Source organism: Ceratotherium simum, chromosome 4 (genome assembly GCF_057802395.1).
Source record: "Ceratotherium simum simum isolate JZ-2026a chromosome 4, ASM5780239v1, whole genome shotgun sequence".
NCBI classification, from domain to species: domain Eukaryota; kingdom Metazoa; phylum Chordata; class Mammalia; order Perissodactyla; family Rhinocerotidae; genus Ceratotherium; species Ceratotherium simum.
In genome coordinates, this window is record NC_141903.1 from 74508242 (window position 1) to 74533816 (window position 25575).

Consider the following 25575-nt stretch of genomic DNA (forward strand, 5'->3'; position numbering starts at 1 on the left):
TAGAGATAAAGAGCTCAGGCTTTGGAATCAGATGGACAAATACAAATCCCTTGTAAGTGGGCCATTTTGTGCAAGTTATGGAAACTCTGAAAGCCTCATTTTCAGTGATGATACCAAGCTGATACACTTGTTTTGGAAAATTAAATAACATTCATAAAGTTCTTAGCATCAAGGTTATAACTAGTAAGCATTTGTTATTTATAAACTTTAGTAAAATACGTTGCACTTGCTGGTTAGCATTAAGTTAACGAATACTCTTTACTGGTTTATATTAATCTGTAAGATTTTATGTTAATCCAAATGGGGAAATGTAGGTAATCATGATTTTCCTCGTCTTGTCACACTGACTTCTAGAAATTTACTTCTGGGGCATCCTGTAGGTAGGAATAACCATAGCTGTCAGGCAAATGCTTAGTAACATTGACAGTGACCTTCTTAATCTTTACATTTGCATTCGATACCAATTTACAAGCTTTAATCCAATGACTAAAAGATTAAGGCCAGATGTCATTATCCATGGCAGTGGTTATAAAAGGGAGAGAAAAAAGAAGGGTAGAAATAGTGGATCTGATTATAGTTACAAAGTTAAATTTATGATACTGCTGATTTAGGAGCCTTTCTCTCAATAAGATCAGTTTAAAGCAATATCTCAGTAATATACCTGGGACTACATACACAAGTAAAATTTTTTCTTTAAAAGTTCATTTTAGTTTAAGTGGTTTCTAAACAGCACCAACACATCTGGTGTCTCCTATACAGGGAGTTGTCTAGTTAATATTTGGCTGATTAGCTGTCTGTTGCAACAAGCATCCAAAGTGAAGAATTGCTGATTTTTAAAAATGTTTTACAGCCCTCAAAGGTTCTGAATATATATTACATAATTAGCACAATGCTATGTCCTCCTCAATTTCTCAAATAATATCAATATATAAAAATGCGGATTTAGAGTTATTTATTGCATTTATTTGAAAAAGAGTTAAATTTGACTTATTAACTCACTTTAGGTATTCTCTTACAAGATTTGGGCACTATAGGATAGTTTCTTCTTGACTCTGATGTCAAGTTGACTATCTGATAGACTAGAGAACTTCCACCTCTATGTATTTCTCACAAACTGATGATCATTTAGTTCATAGCTCTATACCATAAGGAAAATGTAATTTAAACCATGATGTCTGTGTATAGGTGGAGGGTTGCCTTGGCTTTACCATAATTTCTTTTAAAGTATGAGAATGTAATCATTTAAACTAAAATAGTTCTTCTGTTAGGATAAATGAAACCTTAATTCCCCAGGAAGATTATCTTGGAACTGCACGATATCATTTATCTGGATTTCTTTCACTTGCATCCAGATTTAACTTTGATTTTATGGAAATTGTGCAAATAACTGCGGTGGAAAGGTAGCAGCTGTAAGCGTTGCTTGTCTCGCATACTGCCTGAAAGTATTACTATTCATTAAAATAACCTTCACTTTGTAGTAACACTCAAGCTGTAAACAGTCAACTTAGATTCTGGAGAACACACAGCCCAAAAAGTAAAGAAATGTCTATCTTTGCAAAGTAATTTGTCGAATTGAAGATTATTGTTTTTCATCATGGTGACCCTGACTTGGCTGGCTGGGTGCATATACAGATTAAGATTAATGTAGTTATTCCTTGGCTAAGGTCTGCCTCTTTCAGGGCACATTCTCCCTAATGACATGATTGATAGGCAGTCCCAAATCCAGAGAGGAACTCATTAATCATAGCATTGACTGAATCCAATCATTTGCTTCACCTGCACAGTGATGGACAGGAAAGGATACAATTCAGGGCTGACACTGAGACACTCTTTTGTCAGAGGGCCTCAACTTTTTCAATGTCAGCTTCTAGAAAACCTGACAAGAAATTTTGCTTGCAATCTGTATGCAGCTTCAAAAAGATATTTACAAACTTTTTATTGCAACAAAGTCTTTTTTTTTTCCTAGAGGTTTACTTTAGCTAATGAATATCTCTAAGAGAAGGATTTGCTTTACTTTTTAGCAAGGCTTATATGATTGTAAAATTCTCTTTTTTTAAGAAGGATTTTTTTGAAGCTACATGTGGAAGCAATATAAAAGTTAATGTCCAGCAGCTGGGTATCATTTGGTTCAGTCTTCAGGTCAGCGGCACTGACTTTTAGCAGAACTAATTTTATAATCATGGCAAAATCTCTGTAATGAACTGCAGTATATAGCTGATTACACCACAGTAAATTTCATTTAGTCTGTGAAACAGTGGAAAACCATGTGTTTTCTTAAGAGTACTTAGATTGCAAAGCCTAACATGATCCTACTAGCAGTTGTAATAAGAAAATTAGTGTGGAATATATATGATGTAAGTTGAATATCATGATTTTTTTTGCACTGGTATAGTTTGAGATTTTTTTAAAAAGATTATGTCATCCATTATTACTATGTAAATAATGTTTAAAATCAATAACAAGCATATGAGTTCTTATAAAAATAAAGTTTCACAAATATAACTTGCACATTCCCGATATGGTGACAATAGACCCTTTTCCTGGAAAAGTAATCGGGGTAGTGACTTTTGCTAAGTATCTGTTACCGAGAAGAAACAGGAGAGGGGGCATATGTTTTTAAAATGCAACAAGTGTCAGAAGGCCAATTTAAAATACCCAGTGGTAACACACTGCCAGGAAGCACCCAGGCTATACTTAGCATAATAGGCTCCTCCTTTGACACTTTAATTAGTCTTTAATGTGTTCTAAGACAGGTGTAAAGAGAAATCTACAAAAGACAGGATACGAAAGCTATTTCTGGCATCAAAGATATGTTTTATCCTCAAAGAGAAAATACAAATTATTTCTTACACATTCTTAAAAAGAAATGTTTTGTTTTCATCCCATGATTGTAGCAATTTCAACAATTGCAATAATGGGAAAATGTTTTATAGATAGGAGTATAAATGCAATAAAGAAATGTTTTAAAAGAAATGATTCAATTTTTAAAAATGCTTTCAGGTACTTAGTTCCCAGGCGCTGTTTATAGGAGCAGCGGTGGTTTGGGAAGCCTTACCTATTGAAGCGAAGTCTTTATGGGGGCTTTGAATATGAGATTTACGTCGACTCTCCACACTCAATCTCTTTGATTATTTTCCATCTTTACAATTCTTCACCACTGATACTTATATGCTCTCTTGGTATTTAGTGCATTTATGACAATAGAGAAAAGCACAGCCTTAGAAGAAGGAGATATTGCTCTTGAACTGACTGAGCAGAAAATAAACATGATGGTCCTGGATATCTGCCACAAACCAGGTGGCAGCGAGTACCTGAGGCAAATTTATCACATCATGCAGCTCAATGAGGTAGGGAAACGGCCTTTTTACCGAGCAATTAGGTGTGTACTGGCCTGAGGCAGCGTCTGCTGGCAGCTAAGGGTTAGTCAAGGAGGTGATAATACTTCTTAAAGTCAATACCAAACTCAATATTGCATTATTAATAGAATCTATTCAGCCCCGGTTGTTCTGCATTTGTACAGCAAAAGCTTCACGGAAACAATGTAGGTTTTATTTATATGGTTTAAACTATAACACGGCTCATAAACTCAGTTCAGTTCTGAATTGTATAGACTAGAGGTGTAGTTTGGGAATTGTGTGTTTGTGACTGTTAAGCCAATGTTAAAATCTGGTGTTTGTGAAATGGAGAATTTTCTGGAGAGAGATGTAGCTTTCCTCCTATAGACGTCATGCTTATGTTGAAGTTGGAGGTTTCTTACATAATGAGAAAACCTCAGAGGAATATTGAACCATATTTGGGAGCAACTAGATTAACCCAAGAAAATGCATTAATGCATGGACACTGGTTAGAACCAATGTCATGCTTGTCCACCTGTCAGCTGGATTAAGCCTCTTACCTTGCATGTTTCTGGCCGTTTTAGCAAAAATGTAAAGAGCAGGTATCTCAGTTATTTACTTGAAACAATACAAGTTTGCTAACTTAGTCAGGTTTTAATTTGATCATACGTATCTGAATTAGAATGTGACGTCTAATGTGAATTAGAATTATGTTTATATTTACAAACATATGAATGTATTTTTTGGAATAGCAAAATTTATGTAATGAATAATGCAAAGATATAGTGTTTTATCTCAATGAGGTAGGCCTTAAAAACTATAAATTTCCAAGGAGAGAATTAAATACTACCACAGCATTTTACACCTCAGATATATAAATGTTCTCCCCACTATTATCTATCTGAAAGTTACTACAAGTAAATCTTGTTTCCTGGCTTTCCTAGAGCTAATCAACCAGTCAATAAGCAGGTGATATATCAGTGTATTCAATGATCACCTGAGGAGGATGTGAGGCATTTGTAGCTAAGAGAAATAACCCTGTCTTTAAGGCACTAGAGCTCAGTATGAATGGTTAAAAAGTAACACAATGTATTCGCTCTTGCTAATGATCCCTCATAGCTTGTTTGGGGTTTCTCTTTGGGGAATTCAGGAGCTCATGGCCTTGGCTAACTGGAGGACCTCCACTGCGAAATCATGGTCTTCCTTGGTATGTCCACCTGGCCCCTCCAGAATGGCCAAAGTAATTGCATGATTACTGAGGAACAGATGTTGCATAGGTTTACCCTCAGATCTTTAGTAAAGTGGCATTACAATAGTTTGAGAACAGTAATGGCTGGTATAGATTGCCAAACTGATAGAAGAGTCCTCTTTTTCAAAGGTCCATAACACAAAAAAGATCAGTAATCACCAACAAGCAAGATCACCAAAAATTAAATTGGCTATTTATTGGCCGTCAGCCACCTGTTGTAAGGAAATCCAAAGGCTGTTTTCCCCTCGTTGAACCCGTGGAACTCTGAGGCACTTGTTGTGAACAGGTGTGCTGTGAGATCTGATGGACGTGAGTCTTCGCTGGGGCGCTGCCACATTTTGATCACTTAAGTTCAAAGTTATGTTTTTCCTGTTGTTACAACTGAATATACTTCCTGTTGTGGCAACGTCCATTAGATGGGATATTGAGCTAAGTACTTGGCAGTTTATTGTGCTGAGTGAGAAGCGGCGCTGCGAGGTAAGAGGTGAAATGTAAGGTGAGGCTCGAACTAGAGAAAGTAGTGAGAACTTCGCCTTGTGACTACTGAAACAATGCAGGCAGTAAACTCCAACAGTGTAAGGGTAACTATGCGACTAGGATAATGCTTATGGCTGCTTTTGTACTGTGAGACATCATTATGCTGTAGGTGGAATTGCATTGTGACGTTTGTTCATTGGATGAGTAGTACTATGAGTCTTAAGCACTTTCAGGTGTACTGCTAAATATTACTCAAAAATGTAATATAAATACAGAAGTATTTAAGGATACAGGCCTGGGGCAGGGGACGAGTGGGTGTGCCATTGAGAGATAGCGAAGTTGTGAGAGAAAATGAGTTTAAAAATGTTTGTCTTAGATAAAGGTAAGATGTCTGAGCATAAAAGTCCAATTGGTAGTTGAAGAGCCTGGCCATGAGCACAGGTGAGTGAGGCTGTGACTGTAGATTTGGTGGTCTTCAATGAGAGTAGTGGTTGAGGTCATGAGACCAGTGGAGCTCTTCAGTGGAGGGAAATAGAGAAACAATGGGTAGAGAAATTTTTCTAATGAGAGTATTTATTTCTTTTTAAAGCTTTACTTTCACAAATCATGATGGAGAAAATTTTTTGTCCTGTTTAAAAATCTAAATCTAGGTATGAAATATTTTTCTGATGGCTTTGTCAATATTTAGTAAGAGTCTGTGTGTGTGTCACATGCTACAGAATTAACCTTTCTAAGGAGATATGTTCCACAATGAGCAAGTTTAAGAAATGACTATCATTGTTAACTTAAGTTGTGGTTTCTTTAGACTTTTAGGTTTTTAGGATCTGACATTTGCCTTCCACAATGGATGCAGTGGGCATTCTCTATTCATGAAGCTATAGAGGCACAGGGAAAAGCACAGTCAACTGAGATCAGAGATGTGGCCTCTTGCCCAGACTCTACCACTCACCCTTGTGTGACCTCAGGCTTGTCCCCTGACCTTTCAGAGCCAACCATTGAATGTGGTGTGAGCTAGATTTTTTTCTCAAGCTTTTATGTGCCTCCCAATCTCCTGTGCATTCTTATTAACACTCAGGTTCTGATTGGGTGGGGCCTGAGATTCTGCTTTTCTAACAAGCTTCCTAGGCTGGTCTATGCACCAGACTGAGTGGGTGACCTCTGAAGTCCTTTACAGTTCTAACGTTCTGAACCGAGTCCTAACCCTAATCTTGAAGAAAAAATTATATTGTGACATACTAAAAATCAGGAGAACATTTATATTATTTTATTTATTAAATGACTTGCTTATTAATAGCAAGCATTTGCTAGTTTATGGGAAACTTTGTCATTTTAATTTGTTGTCTTCCACAAAGAGTCCTATAAAATAGATTAGGATTGTTCACCTTATTTATTTATGGATGAAAAATGAGGTATAATGCAGTAAGTAGATTGACTTTTTTGCCTAGGCTGCCACTGGCAGTTGGGGGATTTGAATTACATATTTTGAGCTTCTATTGAACCTTGATATTTTTCAGTCCACAGCATAGAAATAGAGTTTAGGAACTTGCATTATAATTAATTCTACATAGAGTAAGATTGCTTGCAGTGAAATATCAGAGTACTTAGGACTCGGCTGAACGTGGAGTAGGGAGCAACTGCACTTAATGAATGAATGAGCAATCGTCTACTGGGAGTAATCATGCACCTGAGTTAAGTTTTGGTAACTAGACATGTTAACACATCAACCAATGACAAGACAATGCCTATTAAAAAGATTCTGTTAGATCAGGTGTACATTCATTACGTGAGAATCTGCTAAATGGTTTTCTAATCTGTGCTATATATTAGGTGAACCTGTTTGTGATGGGTTTATTGCAATGCTGATTGGTACTCTGCTATGTTTCTTCTGAAAATGTATTCTGTCCTGAGGCAAGTAATACACTGTAATCTAGCAAATGTGCTGAAAGGGTAGATTTGGATATTGATCAGTTTATTTTTAAAGAGAATATATGCTTCCCACCATCACGACTTGTAAATTTTTTTCCCTTGAAGGAATATTTAAAAGAACAGCTGTTTTCTATGAATGGTTCAGAGGAAAAGACATTACCCATCCGACCTTTAAAGACGACCTTGAGGAGTGTGGAAGATCAGCCTTTTGCCTTTAACCCTTTCCATGTGTACAAGGCGTTTAGTGAAAACATGCTAGATCAGGTATGTGGAAATTAAATGATAAATTTAATTTAAATGTGTGGTTTCTTTAGACAAGTGAAAAAAATGCTTTGTGTTTGAATATTGACTTATAAGCTTTTTTGCTAGGAAGCAAAAGGGCTTGTATTTATTGGCATGGTCTGCACAAATTGACTTTGAAAAAGTTATTTTACCTTCTTTCTCTTTGTCAGACTGATTCATATATTTGGTCTGTAAAATTTAACTTTTGACCAGGTCAGTTCACTGTGGGCAGAGGGAACATCTGTTCGGCTGTGTCTACAGAAGGCCTGAAAAACCAGGCAATTTGAAACAACAGACTTCCCGTCCCTTGCTGCGCCCCCATCCCTCAATACACATACAAAACACCTTGCAATCTTTATGAGTTTATCTAATTTATCAGGTAAATTATAAAATACTTCAAAATTAACTGTAAATAGAGCACCGAGCGCCTATCTTAAATGGCATGAGGTAAATTTTCTTTTTTATAACCCTAAACACATTCCTGAATTTAAAATGAATTTGCTAATGGTCTTAAAGTCAGGATATTTGGAATAAAGTCAATGTGATAAACACTGCACATTTTTTAATGTCAGATTATGCCATTGTTTAAACTGCATGTTTCATTAGTTACATTAAAAAGATCATCTTTATGCCAAAGTATTTGGTATCTAAAGTTGCTTTTGCTTGTTTGTTCTTTTGGTGGCTTTTCCCAGAAGCCTCTTGACAGACTACTTGAACTAACAGGGCAGAAGAGAAGGATGGCTTGACCTAGAGCTCTGAGGAAAATAAGAATTAAAACAATGGCCTAATTCGGGGTGCAGATAATATTTTTACCTTGGCTGTTACAGCCCTAGTCTACATTCATCAATACTGTAGTAGAATAAGACCTTCAAATGCTGACAACTCGGGGCAGAATTCTCCTGCTCTATGATAGGATTGTAGTGCTCCATTAATCAGCAGGTGACAGGGCATAGTTCTTGTTGGATTTTAAACATCGGCCTGGACTCTTATTATCAAAACTATTTAGTTTTAAGGAGTATAAGCATCCATAATACTTTAAAACCAGATATATTGTATAAGTTTGAGTTTATTGGCTGCTTTCCTGTGTTGTACATTAGATTGCTTCCCACCATAAATAATCATTGTAGCTGTTAAATTATCCTCACTTCATTTAAATAAATGGCATGTTTTATTCAGTTCTGAATTATGAGATTATCTTTCACAGTAATTTTTCTCCTTACTCTGTTGTGAAATTATCTATTAAATGAGAAAAAAGAATCATTGATGCTATTTACATTTACAGGTCTTTATAATTTCCCCTTTAAAGCATTTTCTTAACCAAAAAGATAAAATTAATATTAATCACACTGTAATTAAGCTGTGTCTTATCATTTGAGTCACAGCACTTCCAAGTTTGTTTTTTTAATCAAACTTCTGGGTGCTAAAAAAAAAACAAAACTCTAAATCGATATATGAAAAAGTTGCCAATTATTCTGCTTTGCTTTGCAAAGAGTCACTCTCTCAGAGAAACTTGTTGGGCAAATGCCATTAGCACTTGGGAGAATGACGACTCAAGAAATTGATTTATATTTTTATAAATAATGACTACATCCCCAAATGGATTTATAAATTAATTGCCATCTTATTGGAGTAAAAACCTTCTTCTGTGGACATGATTGATGTTATCTGTCTAAGTCCTTGTTCTGGCCCCCCCTCCTTCTCAGTTAGTCTATCACAGCTGGCGCTTTAATTTACTGATCATATTAACTCTGATTAATAACTAACAATAGTGTCTTCTCATTTATCAACAGTCAGCCATCACAAAATGGAACTGGAATTGGTCAAACTTGCTGCCAAATTATCTGGGACTGGATAAGATGACCTTCAGTGTACTGCTCAAAAACAGGTACTGAGATTGGGGACTTGGGGAATCTGGTTGGGGGAAAAGGATATATATATCCCTTATATATAGGATATATATAGGTGTATATAGATATAAATATCTGAAATTATATGAAGTATACTTTCTAAATGCTGTTTTTCCATGGTAAGCATTTGCAAAAGGTAGTACAATTTTTTTCTGAGATGAAATTAGTTTATTTTAGTCTTTTAAAACATTTTTGACTTTGTGTATATAATAGTTCAGTACTGTAAACACCAAAAGTTATTGACTTGAATGTCATTATAATACTATGGCTTTGTTTACCACAACTTAATGAATGCATACAAAATGCCAAGCCAAATCAACTTGTCTAATCAGGGGAAACATATAAGTAAAACTGTCATGATTGAATTTTTTGCTTTTCAGCCAGTTATTTTGGCACTGGCTTCCTATAGCCTCAGTTGCATATTACTTTACACACACATGCACACATACACATACACCTCAGGACAACCCAATAAAATGAAATGTGATTTCAGCCTAGGAACCTACACATGTAATTTATTTTGCACAGAAGTATAAACATTTTCTTTATGTTTTGGATCAATTAACATGTTATCTTTGAATACCTTTAAAGTTTTCAGTGAAAATTGTGAGGTGTAAACTTTAAAAATTATATTTCTCTATCAAGTATCACATTTTCACCTAAGATATATATATATGAGACTCCTTTTATTGTTCATCATCTGTTTGCTTATAGTTAAGTGTGAGAATTATTTTCTATATAATATTTGTGATATAGAATGTATTTCCATATCTTTTTGAAAAAAAATTAAGTATCATTTTTTCTGAAAGACAATAATGACAGTGACATAGTAGCTTTGTCAAATCATCCTTGAGAAATCTGGGTGCATATAAGAAAATATCTTGAGAGAAAGATTCCAGTATTTCCCAGATGGAGGTTAAAAAAAAAAAAAAGCCAGCTTTATTCCCAATAAAAGCTATAGTTTAGATGTGTGGTCAGAATTTTATTCCTAATATTTCACCCGTGAATGAAGCTCACCTACTCATCATGGCCAAAAGTGAACAACCAGAAGCTTCCCCATCAAGGACAGAGCCATCTTCAAGCAAGCTTACCACCTGGCAGGCAGTAGTTGAGAATGCACCCTATTCATGACAGGTCCCCCACACTGCTCCTATCCTGTCCCAAAGTTGCTTGGAGAGTTGGGAGGTGGGGGTGGTGGAGGAGATGCAGGTCTTCTGTTGAATCTATGGTTACATAATATTTACACAATGTTAAATGTTTATCTGGAAACAAACTAGAAAGATAAGACATTTTCTTCCTGCTATTTGGAAAGTTTTGAGTTTATGTAGATTAACTGTATTATATTTTACAACGTTTTTTCAGCTGTGAATTGCTGCTCCCAATCCACTGAATGGTACTCTAGGGGCATCACATCCTTCAAATCTTCCTGCATTTGCTCTGTATAATATTCCCTTTTTAGTGAATTTGTGTTTTAACCAAAATTGCATGTTGTTATTTTTAACAAGTATAGATATGCTTCAATTAGGTCAATAGTTATTAAAATCTATTTCTCTGAGATATTATGTGTAAGAGTGAGTGGAAGAAAAAAACTCCCACAAATTTAGCCAGAAGTAACAGGTCAAAACACTTCTCTTGGAAAAGGGTCATGAATTTTTAATAGGAACAGCTAGAATCTCATCCTGATAAGAACCTTAGATTTGTAAAGAATGGTATGAAAAGCATTCTACTCCAAACTGCCACACACCACAAGCTACAATGAACATAATTGATCTATCTACCTTAGAAGGATGAAAGACACCTGAGAGTTTTTAATCTCTTTTAGCGCTTTCCTATTTAAGAATGTTATTTATGAGACTTGATCAATATTGAATCAGTAAAAAAATTGTTTCTATTATTTTCTCTAAGAGACTCTCTTGTTTCGACTTATCTGAAAAATGCTGTTTTTTTTTAAATGAGTGCATTGAATTTTTGACAACATGGTTATCTGAAAATACATATTTGAAAATGAAACCACAGAACATTGAGCTTTTGGAATGAGAGTTATGTATGCTATCCCACATCCACAAAGTGATACTTCTTACATACAAACATGATCTTTGGGGGTGGGCAGAGCCAAAGAAGAAGAAAACCCAGAGCGGCTCAACTGAATATGCTCTGTTCTTTGTCCCAAACTCACCCCTTAAACAAGTCACTTGTTTTCTTCTCTCTCTTTAATTGGTAATATATTTCTACTGATCTATCTCTACGCTATGGTCAAGTGTATATATGGGGCTGCAAATGTTGTCTGAGGACATAATGTTACAAAAAAAGTAAACTCAAATACACAAATATGAAAAAAAGTTGAGGAGAAGGGAATCCTTTCTATTCACCTCTGAAGTTCCTCTGTACCTGGGCTTCAAATTCAGTATCATAAGCAGACCCTCTGTGGGTTTACTCTCTCCAGACTCCAATGCCTAGAGTGAACCAGACCTCCTTCACCCCCAAAACAGGATGGAGATGGGAAAGCAGGATTCCTGGGTTCTCAGGCCACTCCTGTTGTAAGCTTACCTTAGGAAAGTTACCTAAACTCTCTGACTTTGGATTTCCTCATCTTTGAAATGAAATATTGATAATTATATACCTACCTCATAGAGATTATTGACACACTCAAGAGTGTTAAGGGATATGGAAGTGTTTTTGAAAGTTGAAACTACGATACATAGAAAAGTAGTAGCACTAGCGCATGGCAGTGTTAGTGTCTGGTCAGGGAAGGAAACAGTAAAGGTCGTTAAGGATTAACAGGGAGTTGGAGGTGGGAGATGGAGCAGTCAGGCTGTACCTGAGGTTATGGATAGTGAGGTTATGTAGACTCTAGGCCTAAACCAATAGTAAGGGTCAGACCAGGTATCAGGTCAGAGACCAGGCAGCGGGCCCATGGGTCTGGAAGACAAACAGTGAGAAAATGAGCAAGGAGGAGGGTCTAAAGGCCAGGTGAGCCACTCAGGAGATAAAGACTCAAGAGACGAGCACTTGAGGGACAGTTCAGACTTGTGAAAGAGGAGATATGTGGTGCCAAAAATATCTGTATCTGAGACAGTACTGGCCTTTGCTCCATAAGCTGGTTCCATGCTGACTCCAAAGGCAGAACAAATCTTGAAGTGGCTGCCTGAGTCCTTGGCAGGGATGTGACCTCTGCTCACTATCAGGCCTCATCTCAAAACAACTCTCCCCAATTCATAATGTTTTCAGTTCGTTTCCTTCTGCCTGTTCTTTGAATTCTCCAAGCTCTTGCTCATTTTAGAGTCTTTGTATTGCAGTTCCCTCAGCTCTTCACATGGCCAGAGCCATCTTGTCTATCTGGGACACATGTTATCTCCGCAGAAAAGCCTTTCCTTATTACCCATCTTAAGTGACCCTCCAAGCCTCCGTAGCATTCTACTCTACGGTGTTTTTTGTTTGTTTGTTTTTTGCTGTGAAAGATTCACCCTGAGCTAACATCCATTGCCAATCCTCCTCTTTTTTTGCTTTAGGAAGATTAGCCCTGAGCTAACACCTGCACCATCTTCCTTCTTTTTTTTTTGTATGTGGGACACCGCCACAGCATTGCTGGTGAGTGGAGTAGGTCCATGCCTGGGATCCGAACCCACGAACCTGGGCTGCTGAGAAGTGGAGTGCACGGGACTTTAACCACTCAGCCATGGGGCTGGGCCCTCTACTGTGTTTTCTTAATTGAGTTGTCACTATCTGAAATCTTAATTTCTGTTTGTTTATTGTCTTTTAATCCTGCCCCCCGAGGTAGAATATAAACTCCATGAGAAAAGCACTTTGGCCATCTTATTCCAACTGTATCTTCAGTTCCTAGGACAGCTTTGGGGCGTATGGTGGGCTCTGGGTAATACTTGTTGAATTAATTAACAAACGAATGAGGAATAAGAATGCAGAGAAAAAGTCAGCTCCTGACAGATGAGCACAGAGTAGGCATTCTCTAAACATGATATTTGATCAGTAGTCATGGAGGTATAAGAGGAATACTCTGGAAAATCTCTAGTAAAAAATTATCTATATGCATATTCATTGTCTTCATTTTCCAGATTTGGACAAAAATCAGGTTATTTATGCTCTATGTGTTTAAAATGCCTGTTTTATTATTATTATGTGAAGTTTGGCTCAGATTAAAATCACAGAACACTGGTCTTCATTTTTAATTAATTGATCCAATTCAAGCCGTAACCTCTTCAGCAACAAAGTCTGTTCTTTACTCTATAATTTGGAAGTCTTTTGACATTTGGGTGATAGGGTTTGTATTTGTTAAATGATACTAGAAATGCAAATTGAAAAATTTAAGCTGGAGTTGGCTGACAAAAGTATCCAACCTAGCCTTTGTAAATTTTTGATTTTCAAGACATTTAAAGAAGTATATAGTAGCTGAAACCTCAGAAAAGAGATCTGCATATATATTAATGATATATGTTTTTCAACTTAGAAAGTTTGCCATTGTGGAATATAAAGACTCCTTCGAGGTTCAGAAAATCAAGATGTGTTATCAGTTCTACATCTTTACCTTTAATGCCGTGTAAGAGTCAATACAGTGATTGTACATTGATCTTTTGAAATGATAAAGGTACTTGTCACAGTTTCTTCCTATTAGTTTCTTCCTTTCTTTCTCATTCACTTTAAAATAAATCTAGACTAGCGAATAAGGCAGTGATTGCATTTGCTGGAGGTTCACCAAAAGGAGCATTCTAAATTCCCTCATTCATGGCGAATCTCCAGATTGCCATTTTGATGTTGTTTTCTTTGTCACTGGAACAAATTTATGTTGCTTTTTTTCTCTTTACCTTATTTATTCCAGACTAATTTCCCAGAATTGTAGTGTCGCAAATAATCTGTGAATACAGTGGAATGCTATGCTATTTTAACCATCTAAATATACTGCATATGAGTTTGGCTTCGAGTTGAACAAACACAATTAAATACGATGGCAGAAACAGCAGAAGGGGTGGTGGTGGCAGATTTCTGGCTATCATTTTGAGGCCTTTCCAGGTGGACAATAACCATACATCTGAGAGCAAACAGAGATTAGAAAACATGTTTTAAAAGAGCCGTTGATCTGTGGATTTGATTGTTTGCTTTTAATAATAATAATTATTAAAGTACCTTTGCACTGTATCAGATTACAGTGGGTGTGCCCTATGGGGTGTAGAGAGTAGAAAATATTGTCTCTGGCCTTTAACTGCACACACTGCACTCTCGAATGCCCATGCTCAGGCAGTGCTGCCATTAGCACGATGTTTATAGTGGCTCACAGCAGTAAATTCCTGGTGCAGCAGCAGGCTGCCTGGTTATGGAGAGGTGGATTTAAGAAAAAGGGGAAGCTGATTTTATGAATACACACCTCTGAGCCATTACATACATTGCATATGCCATGGCATTCAAATTTGGGGTATTTTATGCTCTCACTCCCTAGAATACCCTTTTCTTCCCACCTCCACCAAAAGGCCTGACTCTGTGACTCTGTACCCACCATTACCATCTTCTCAAACAGGATCAGGCTTCCCTCCCGTCCTTAAATCCTAAAGCAGCATGTTTTTTGCACAGATTGTCTAACATGTATTTAGGGTGTATAAATGTAACGCTCTGACCCTCAGGATCTCCGGAGGTTAGGGCCTTGGTACATGAAGCAAACAAACCTATAAACATGTATTGTTTTCTGACTAGTATCTTGTATATGTCGTCCTTTATGGTATATAACGTACTTTCACACAAATCTCCTTTGGCCTTGCTACAACTGTGTAATGAGAGACAGGTACTAATGAGGTTGCAAAATATTAAATGACATGCCCCAAGTCACAGATATTAAATGGCACCTGGAACTCAAAATGAAAGCTTCTGACTCTGTATCTGGTGCTTCATCTATTACACCATATACCTGGTCAAGTTTTTGCCCCAGCTTTTTTGAGATATAACTGACATCTGACGTCGTGTACATTTAAGTTATACAACATGTTGATTTGATACACATATATATTGTGAAATGATTACCACCATAGTGCTAGCTAACACTTCCATCACATCACATAATTACCATTTCTTTTTTGTTGTGAGAACGTTTAAGATCTACGCTCTTAGCAACTTTCAAGTATATAATACAGAGTTATTAACTATAATCACCATGCTGTACATTAGGTCTTCATCTTATAACTGGAAGTTTGTACCCTTTGGTCAATTTTTTTTATTAGCTGTATATTCACTGTAAAAATACGGATGATAATGAAGTTAGCAAACAGAGCACTTGCCACATGGCTGGCATAATTTAAGTGAATTACAGGCACATATTTAACTATAAATCTTTACAGTAACCTTATAAAGTAGGTACCATATTGCCGTCATTTTCCTAATAAGGAAACTAAGGCACAGAGGCATTGAGCTCTGAGGGATGGTGCTCAGATTCTGGCTGACATCCATGTTCTTAACCACTTCTGTCTGCTGCTTCTCTAGAGCTTTGCTTACTTGATTCTTTCAACAAACATATTTGCGTGCATGTCTACTTTGTGAAAGGTGTTTATTATTTTTTTATTGAGGTAACATTGGTTTATAACATTATATAAATTTCAGGTGTACATCGTTATGTTTCGACTTCTGTATAGACTACATTGTGTTCACCACCAAAAGTCTGGTTACCATCCATCACCACACACGTATACCCCTTTATCCATTTTTGCCCTCTCCCCTCCTCTTCTCCTCTGATAACCACCAATCTGTTCTCTGTGTCTATGTATTTATTTGTTATTGTTGTTTTATCCTCCACATATGAGTGAAATCATATGGTAATTGGCTTTCTCCATCTGACTTATTTCTCTTAGCATAACAGCCTCAAGGTCCATCCATGTTGTCACAAATGGCAAGATTTCATCTTTCTTATGGCTGAGTAGTATTCTGTTGTGTGTGTGTGTGTGTATATATATATATACACACACACACACATCACATCTTCTTTATCAATTCATCTGTCAATGGGCATTTAGGCTGTTGTGAATAATGCTGCAATGAACATAGGGGTGTATATATCTTTTCAAATTAGTGTTTTGTGTTCTTTGGATAAATACCCGGAAGTGGAATTGCTGGACCATATGATAGTTCAATTTTTAATTTTTTGAGGAATCTTCATGCTGTTTTCCTTAGTGACCACCAATTTACATTCCCATCAGCAGTGTACAAGGGTTTCCTTTTCTCCACATGCTCTCCAACACTTATTATTTCTTGTCTTTTTTGATAATGGGAAAGGCATTTATTTAGAATAAAGTAACAATTTACTAGAGACTGTTATATATGTCAAAGGGTCCTTCAGTGCTACTCCACAAAATTTTTAATTCATTATGAATTGTCACAAGACTTGTCTCCCCTCTTCAAATTCCTGTATCCCTCTCAGCAACTGGCTTGCCACCACCTCCCTTACCAGGAAAATTAAAGCCATCTAATATGAATCTCCCAGCTTTCCTTCCTAAACCTCAATGTTGTTTCAGTTGCTTTCAACCCTTTGCTTCTTGTCTCCAGCCCTGGAGAAAGAGAGCCCTTTTCTAGTTAAAACTTGAGAAGTAAGTTGACTGTTTAGCTTGTGGAGGGCTGAGGGCTAAGATGTTTGGACTTAAACCACTAGACTTGAGGGACTCATCAAAGCCTTTAACAAAGGAGTGACAAGAACATACAGCTACTTTAAGATACGAATAATAGCTGGGTGGAGGGACAGGGTAACTAATAGGGGGGAAGGCCAGGTTAGAGACTATGGCTAGAGACTGAGGAAGAGATTATGCATCGCAGATGTAAGACATTCCCAAGGAAGCTTGGGGGCTCAGCTAAATCTGTTCCTAATTTGCATAAAATTTAGGTATGTTACTTTCTCTTTGAAGACAATGCGGCTCTGTTATTCTTTAGGTAGAGAGAATGCTTATCATTTCTTCTGAGTGAGTGTGTCGGTTCAAATCCTCCAAGCAGCTGCCAAGATGGGATTAGTGGGACAACAGGTTTTGGGGGAGAAATGCATATGAAGGATAAAGAGGAGGAAGCAGGAGTAGGCAGGCAAGCCTTCAGACCAAGCTGCTTATCTGACCCCTGTGAAAGGAGAGGAGGAAGGAGGATGGGGTAGGAAGAGTCTCAGATAGCAGGATAGTTCTAAGAAAGTTTTGACAAGGCCAGTGGGGACTCCTTGCCTTAAAGTCAGAAAGTAGAAGAGTCTCAGGTCCTGCAGGAATGGGCTGGCACTAGTACCTCTACCATGCCCAGACACTGACTGAGATCAGCTTGAGAGAAGCATGGCCTGAGCACAAATGCCTGGTAGATGCAGAGGAATGACAGGTAGGGCCGTTAGTCAGCTCTGCTAACTGCAGCAAGAGACGTGAGTGGTGCATTTCCGTGGCTACCTCAGTTGGGATGCAAAGAGTGATTCTCTTACATATGGAGAGATTATATGTGTATGTGTTGTATAAGTTAACAGGGATGTGATTTAAATAAAGGCCTCCATTACTTTAGTGTGACAGAAAACAGACAACCTAAATAAATATGTTAAATGCTATTGACAGAAATGCAGAATTGGCAACATTTTGATGAAAGGAAGGTATAATAATTTTCTCAAAAGCAGCTTGGGAGAAGTTTTTGCTTGTCAAGTTGAACCAAAATTCACTTTGTAATGAATTTTCTCCTACCTAATTATACATTCACATACTGGCACTTTGGGGTTCTCGCAATGGATCAAAAGCTATTGAAAACTTGCTTGTATGGAGTACATTCTTTTTTCAATAACTATTCTTTAAGTCTTTCCCCTGTCAAATTCTGTTCAGACCCCAAAGCCTCTGTGATGTTTTTCTGCAAAAAGTTTTAGCTTAATGTTCCACCAGGAGTAGCTGTCACATGTCCATTGATTCAGTTTGGCTGAAGATGAAAAGACCATTGATTGCTTTCAGGCTTATTGCTCATCATTGAATATCTTAGTTTGTTTATGTTGCTACATCAACATAAAGAGAAGAAATTATCTTTTTTGAAGATATTTTTACTATGACATAATTATAAGAGAAATTTAGATGTCTATTAAATATAATATTACAATAATAAATCTGAACAACTAATATTCTCTCTATATATTAACATTAATATTATTATTATAGTATTTTTGTGATGTGTTATATATGAAATTAGTTAGGATACCTCTAGTACTTTCTTATACTGTAAGTGAAACTCACACCTTTATGTATCTTGAGGGTATAGCTCTAAATCTGTTTTTTTTCCCCATAACATGAGATCTGGTGAAAAATCTTTTAAATCAAGATATTTTAATATCCAGAATATTTGTACTAATATAATTTTGAAATTTATTTTGTAATAAACTATAAGCAATACGTACACATGTATTATTTCAAATGGTACAGGAATATAAGATGTGACATATTAAAGTGCTCCTCCCTTGCTCCTCAATCACACAAGTCCCACTCCAGTTGTAACCATTTGAACCATTTCTGGTTTTATTTCTTTTGGTTGATAAATCTAAGGGACTATGCCACACCACTAACTTTTAAAAAAGTAGCAACTTAATATTGCTGATTCCTTGCAATGAAAAATACAGACGTTAACTTACACTAGCTACTCCTTTCGCCTCCCCCTTCAAGTTCTGCTAGTAAAATTTTAATTTTAGTTTTTCTGTTGGTCACTTTTATGTGATATAACCTCTATTTTTAAATTGTTTTTTTTCATATTTTATTTTTTTAATTTATATAAAGTAAAGTTCACTCTTCCTTGGTGTACAGTTCTGAGTTCTGACAAATGCATGAAGTTCTTTAACAGTCATCACAATCACTCAAAAAGATTCCCTTGTGCTCACCCTTTATAGTCAGTTCTTTCCCCCATCCCAATCCCTGGAAACCACTGATCTCTTCTTTATCTCTGTAGTTTTCCTCTTTCAAGAATGTCATGGTAGTAGAATTATATAGTACCTCACCTTTTCAATCTTGCTTCTTTTACTCAACTTAATGCATTTGAGATTCCTCCAATTGTTTGTTCTTCTTTTCGTAGAATAGTCCATTGTATGAATGTACCACTGTTTGTTGATCCATTTACCTGTCGGAGGACACTTGGGTTGTTTCCAGTATTTGGTGATTGTGAATAAAGCCTCTATAACTTCTTGTGTATAGGTTTTGCGTGAATGTGGATTTTTATTTCACTTGCATAATATCTAAGAGTGAGAATGCTGCATTGATGGTACATTTATGTTTAACTTTATAAAGAAACCGTATCTTTCCGTGTTTTATGCTACCTATGAGAAATCTGTGCCAGACTGATTCTTTTTCCCCTTATGATGTGCCTGGATGCTTTTTTTTTAAGTAACTTTTTCGCCCCCAGTTATTCTGAAATGAGATTGTGTCTATATGAGTCTTGGGTTTCTCTTGACACTGAGTAGGCCCTTTCACTATTGTGATTTTCTTCAGATTCGGGATTCTTTTTTCCTATTATTCATTACTCTCTCTGCCGCCATCCCCAGTTACATCTATAGCCCTTTCTGGAATTCCTATTAAGACAGACGTTCTGATTTATTCTTTCCTCAGATATTGCTAAAGGCTGTTAGCCTTAGTCCTGCCATTCTCACACTCTCTATATCCTTCCCACTTCTTTTTCTGCAGCCAACTCATTCACTTCTGTGGCTTTAAGGGGTTATCCCAGGAATCAAAATCAAATGCCTGCAGGGGCTGGGCAAATAATATAAATATGTGAAGGCAAGGTATAATACAGTAGGGAGAGGTGAGTGCATACCTAGGTAAAAACATCCAAATTCTATCTTAAAAAATGCTATATTAGCTAAATAATGCGTGTCATCAGAAGGGATTAGGCCCACCAATATGAACCTCTAAATCTATGCCACAGCGTCATCCATAGCTCCAGTTCTAATTGTTGACTAAGACTCCAGATCACATACACTTGGATTTTTCACTGTAATAATATTTTAACGTAATAACTCTCATCTCATATAGAAGTTCTAACATCATAATTATCTTCATCTGAAAACTGCCTCCTCTTTAGAGTTGTGTGATTTCTATTCACGGCACTAATGTTTTCCTGGCCTCAACCTAGAAACCTTGAATTACTTTGCAAAGTTTCCATGTCCTGTCATCTGTATTCTGTTAGACACTGAATGCCCCCAGGGTTTTCCCTCTAAATATTTCTCTCAATCATGACTTTTTACCCCCCCCAAGCTTCTGCTCTTGAAATGCAGCGCCCTCATCCCCTGATGCCTAGATATCCTGCTTACTCTAGCCTTAACTTCGAATCCACTTACCTCTGCTGGGTTAATGTGTTTTTCTCCTTAAAATTTTCCTTTATTATTAAAACCAATTGCAAATAACATTAATATTTTAAAACATACAAATAGTCTGTTTATAATCTACTCCCACTACCCTGATTCAGCCCTTCATATCTCCTGGTTCTCTTTATGTATGCGCAACACACACCGCCTCTTGCACAGTCGCAGTGAGTGGGGATCTATACTTACAATTGTGGGTTCTAAATTTTTCACAAAACTATTTTTGTCATTCATTCATGTGAAGACATAACTTTTATTTTTAATGACTTAGCATTATACCAAATTAATGCAGCACGATTTAGCTAACCATTCCTCTATTACTTCCAGATTTCTGCTTTATTTTGTTTTTCCATATTACACTACCATGAATGTGTAGATTACTTCCTGATGCTGATAGAATAAAAATGGAACATAAATGGACACAGACAAACTTGTTTTACAAATTGCCAAATATTCAAAGGGATAAGAGCTAAAGTGAAATATAGAGACTTCTAAATATCATTTTTTTCTGCCACTCTTCTGCTTCAAAACGTACTGTGGCTCCACGTTGCCTGTTGTACCAAACCCAAACTCCTCAGCCCCAATTTCAAGGGGCCCTTCATCTGGTCCTTCCATCCACCAAATCCCTCCTTAATGGGGCCCGCCATCATTTTGCCCACTCTGGAGTATGAAGCCCGTGGTTCAAAGTCTCTCTACTATTTCATCTAAGCCTCCTTTTTCTTACCTGTGTAATAGAGATCATGGCAGCTCCTTTCTTATTGAGTAGGCAAATCAAAAAGGTTAATCCTATCAAGTACTTAGCACACCTGGAACATAGGATATACTCTATAAATATTAGTTATAATTGTTTTTACCTATTATTTGGTTCTCCTCTTTGGGCAGGCTAGAGTAAGGTGTAAGGGTAAATATGGGACCGGGGTAAAATAGTAAGGCACAGCCCAGGCATCCAGATAATTGCAAAATGGGGGAAAGCAGGACCAAGGAGAAAAAGCAGAAATGAGAAGAGATGTCCAGAGCACTCTTTATTAGGTGCTGGCTGTGTAATGCACAGTCTGGGTCTAAGGCAGAGGGTGAGCTCAGGAAGCTGGTGCCTGGCCATTCATGAGCCAAAGGCAGGGCAGGAGTGGCCAGAAAGGGCCAATATGTAACATGCAATCAATGAACATAAAAAATCTGCTGTGCACTGGGTCCTATGTTCAGCTGTGGATTTTTAGTTACTCAGAAATCAGGATCTAGACATGGAGTCTGAGTAGAGAACTCCAACATGCATGACGAAACTTCATCTGCACATCTGCCCTTAGAGACAGGGACCCCTCATCATTCCCTGACCAGGACTAAGGTTCGCTTCAGATCATTGAGAGTGTAGGGGCTCCAGATGAGAAGACTGATACAGCTAGAGGAGGAGAATGACTATTCGGAAGTTAAGCTCTTCCTAATATCTGTGTTGATGACTCCTACACCTTTGCCCGGCTTTGTCCCCTCTGCTTCCCTTGTCTGCATCCCCCAATTCTGCCCTTCCAAGGCCAGCTCAAGTCCACTATCAAGCCCCTCACCACTCCCGTAGCTCTCAAAATTTCTCATTTTCCAAATTCTCAGGGCATTTATAGACTAAGCTACACATGTTATTGTTCAGCACGTGATACCTTGTGATGTTCACTGATGGTTTTTGATTGTCTATCTCCCCAGATAGATTATCAGCACCAGGAGAGCGGGCATCTCAGGCTCTTCTTGCTTGACACTTAAGGCTGTCAAGCACAGCGATGAAAGCATGGCACTGGGCAGGTCATGCTTTTTGGCTCCCAATCTAAATTTACTATTTTGGAATAACGTTCGTTGCTTTTAGAACTTTCTGAGGTAAGGAAAGGATCACCAAGAGAAAAAGGCTTTGCTAATTCATTTGTTAAAAACTTTATTAAAGTATTTTAAATTAGATATACGCTGAATAGAAGTTAAACAATACGGACATTGTGTAAAGTAAAAGTTACTAATGTCACCATTATAATTCCATCCACCTGAGGTAATAAATCTGTTCTTTTCTTTCATTCTCATTTGAACCTTAAAATATCCTTCGACCGTATTCCTTAATATTCCTTAATTTGGGAACATTAAGTCATTATTCTGAATAGAGTTTTAAAAGAAAAAATTATAAGGATAAATGTTGTGATTTTGAAAAATAGCAGGTAAACATAGAATATTCTAGTTTCTATAAAATAGAAGTTTTCTAAAGCCACAAAGAGATACGGGATTTAGCAATTGACCTGGAAGCTGGTGGATCTCTTATTGTCAAATAATTGATATTTCCAGGTTAATGAATTAAAACCTACTAATAGTCAGACTCCTAGGGTAAAAGAATTGGTCTGGGCTGACCAGATTTGGAAGAGTCAGTAATTGATTAAGATTTTTGTCATTTACCTGTCTCACTTGCCCAGACGGTTCTTCTCATCAGGATTATGTCTTTGCCATATTTGTTCATCTGGCTCAGCCCAAAGACAGTGATGAATATCTACTTGTTCATTTTAGCAAATTAGAGCTGTAAAGGACTTAAAGATAGTTAGGACTCCCTGAAAATAGATAACTTTGTATAAAGGACAATCCAGATTCTTGTTATTTTATTATACAGAGAATACCATTGCCAACAGATGAAAGTAAAGTATTAAATAACCCACAAAATACACTGTGTTGATTATAAGAATACTTCTATCCCATTATTCAGTCCAGCAAGACTTTGAGTAAATAGACAGATCTGTGACTGTTCATTCATCCATCCATCAAACATACACCAGGCACAGCAGATAAAGAAATGAGCCAGACACAGCCCCTGTTGTCAAGGAACTCAGAATCTAGTGGAGGAGACAGACTAAAAAAGTCAGTGGTTATAGCTATAACAGAGGTTCATGCAAGTTATCATAGAAGTACAGTGGAGGATCACAGAGGAGGGAGAGCTACCTCCAACCGAATGCAGGGGCGGTCAGGAAATATACCCCAAGGAGATGGTGATACTTGAGCTGTGTGTGGACAGTTGAACAGGAGTCACCTGGGTAGCCCAGGTGAGAGGTGGTCTGGACAGAGTTTTTGACACAGATAACACAACATGAGATAGAATGTTGCATCCAGGTTATTTTGGCTAGAGTAACAGTCTCTTCACTGCATTTTTTGCTTTTAAATCAGTTCTATTCCCAACATATAGGCACTGTGAATGAATGTTCGGCTGCTTAGAACAAAATCTGATGCTGAACTGAATGAGGGGTGGTGGGGAGAAAAGGGGACAACTGTTCTATTTTGGCCTGTAACTAGATAATATTGAAAGAGTTATAGATTCTTTCTTTTGAATCTTTGGCCTCATCTGACCCTGAAGGTTTTCAGGCATGTGTAAGCAATTGCAGGGCCTGTGTAATTCATAGATCAAATGACCTTGTAGTCTGTCACTAAAATTCTATTTGTCTTATGTTTATATGGCTCAAATGGGATGTACCTTTGTGAGGGCACTCTTGGTGCGTGATTGATGGCTCTTCAGACAAGATGTGCTAGTTTAATACTGGCCTTGGTCAAGTATGAGAGGTGCACCTGATTTGTCTTGCTTTTAATCTCTCAGCGTACTTGCAGCTTCTTCTGGAGCTGCACAGTCTGTTCTTCAGTGCTTCACTTTCTCTCTGAACGGTAGCACTTTTCTGCCAGTGGCGGGAATGCCCAACAGGAGCAGTGAGGCTTCCAAGTCAGCGTGTCCACATCGGTTGCTCTGAACTGGCTGGTCTGAGATGGCAGCAAAGTAAATTTATTGACCCCAAGATGTTGCTGAAGAAGAAACTAAGTCGAATTGTTTCCTAATTAATTATTCTTTTTTCTCATTTAGCAAATGATCTAATAGGAAATTTAGGACTGAAATTTGATTTCAGCAAAAGTACGTACGTGTCGGCTATAGATGCTTGTTCATAACAACTCTGAGAATGTGGGTTATATGTGTGATTTTAATGCATTTGTTGGAAATAATGTTATTTTTCACAAAGTAAAAGCATTCGTGATTTTGCTACAAGGAAGAATATTTGCTTCCTCTCACACATTTTATTTAATAATTTTACTTCTTTAAAAGCAAAACAGCACACAATTTGAAAATGAAATTTCCCCAAAGTGTTCAATTTGCTAATATGTTTTTCATTTTCTTCATTATGCTATAGTGGAATGTTGCCATACTTTGAAATGTGCAGCTTATCTCTCTGGAGGCAGCAGATGGTGTGTCTAGTCTGTCTTTTGGTACAGGATTTATCCTGAGAGATGGCATCTAGGACTGGGTGAGATGGGGACCCTACCCTCAAAGAGCATTGACTCGCATCCTAATTGCATCATTACAACATTTATATAAATTATTATTTTTAAATATGAAAAAAAATGGTAAAAATGGAAATGTTTTGGCACTTTTTTAAACTTTCTTTTTCTTAGTTTATATAAGACAATATTTTATTTAGAAACTATTTGAGTTATTTCAGTTATATTTGCAAGTGTTTTCTTCATTGAATGCCTCATGGCTAGAGGACCAGCTGACCTCTTGGGCAGGACATGATTTTATTGGTATTTCCACCCCAGTGTATGATCTGGTCTTCAGCTTTGAAAGTCTGACAAGTTGGTTCATATAGGAATATTGACTCATGCTAACCAAACTCACAAGAAACTTTTGCAAGACCAGATTTCCATTTTACTAATTTACAGTGAAAAATAAATCTTTAAGCAGATCTAGTCATTCTCTCCCTTGAGGTAAATTGGCATCAGAAGCTAGGTTGTGACAAAAAAGTTTGTTTGGCGAGTAGGAGTAAACCATTCCTCCAGAGGCTGTGCCTGCCGTTTGGACCTGATTCACATGGTGTGAGTCATGGTGTCCTTGCTTCTGAACTGTGCTAACAATTTTTATTCTTTCTGGACATTTTTAGTCCCCTGATGACTGCTCTGTTACATCAGCTTTTTAAATAGAACAGTGTAGGTGAGGAAAGACTTCTCCTCTACTCTCCTAGGTTTGGTAGCTGGATCTATGAAATAAACAGACAAGAGGCAGATTAACAAGAGAAAAGGTATACAAATTTATTCATTTTT

General features: G+C 37.2%; 1 protein-coding gene across 2 annotated transcripts in view; it reads left to right on the forward strand.

Moving 5' to 3' along the window:
• Nucleotides 1–25575, forward strand: part of KIAA0825 (KIAA0825 ortholog) — a 355127-nt gene that overhangs the window by 156247 nt on the left and 173305 nt on the right. For both annotated transcript variants that reach the window (XM_087430038.1, XM_087430037.1), the window contains 3 exons: nucleotides 3188–3347; nucleotides 7093–7251; nucleotides 9060–9154. In XM_087430038.1, coding sequence (XP_087286164.1) covers nucleotides 3188–3347; nucleotides 7093–7251; nucleotides 9060–9154 — 414 coding nt within the window. The remainder of the gene's footprint in view (nucleotides 1–3187; nucleotides 3348–7092; nucleotides 7252–9059; nucleotides 9155–25575) is intronic.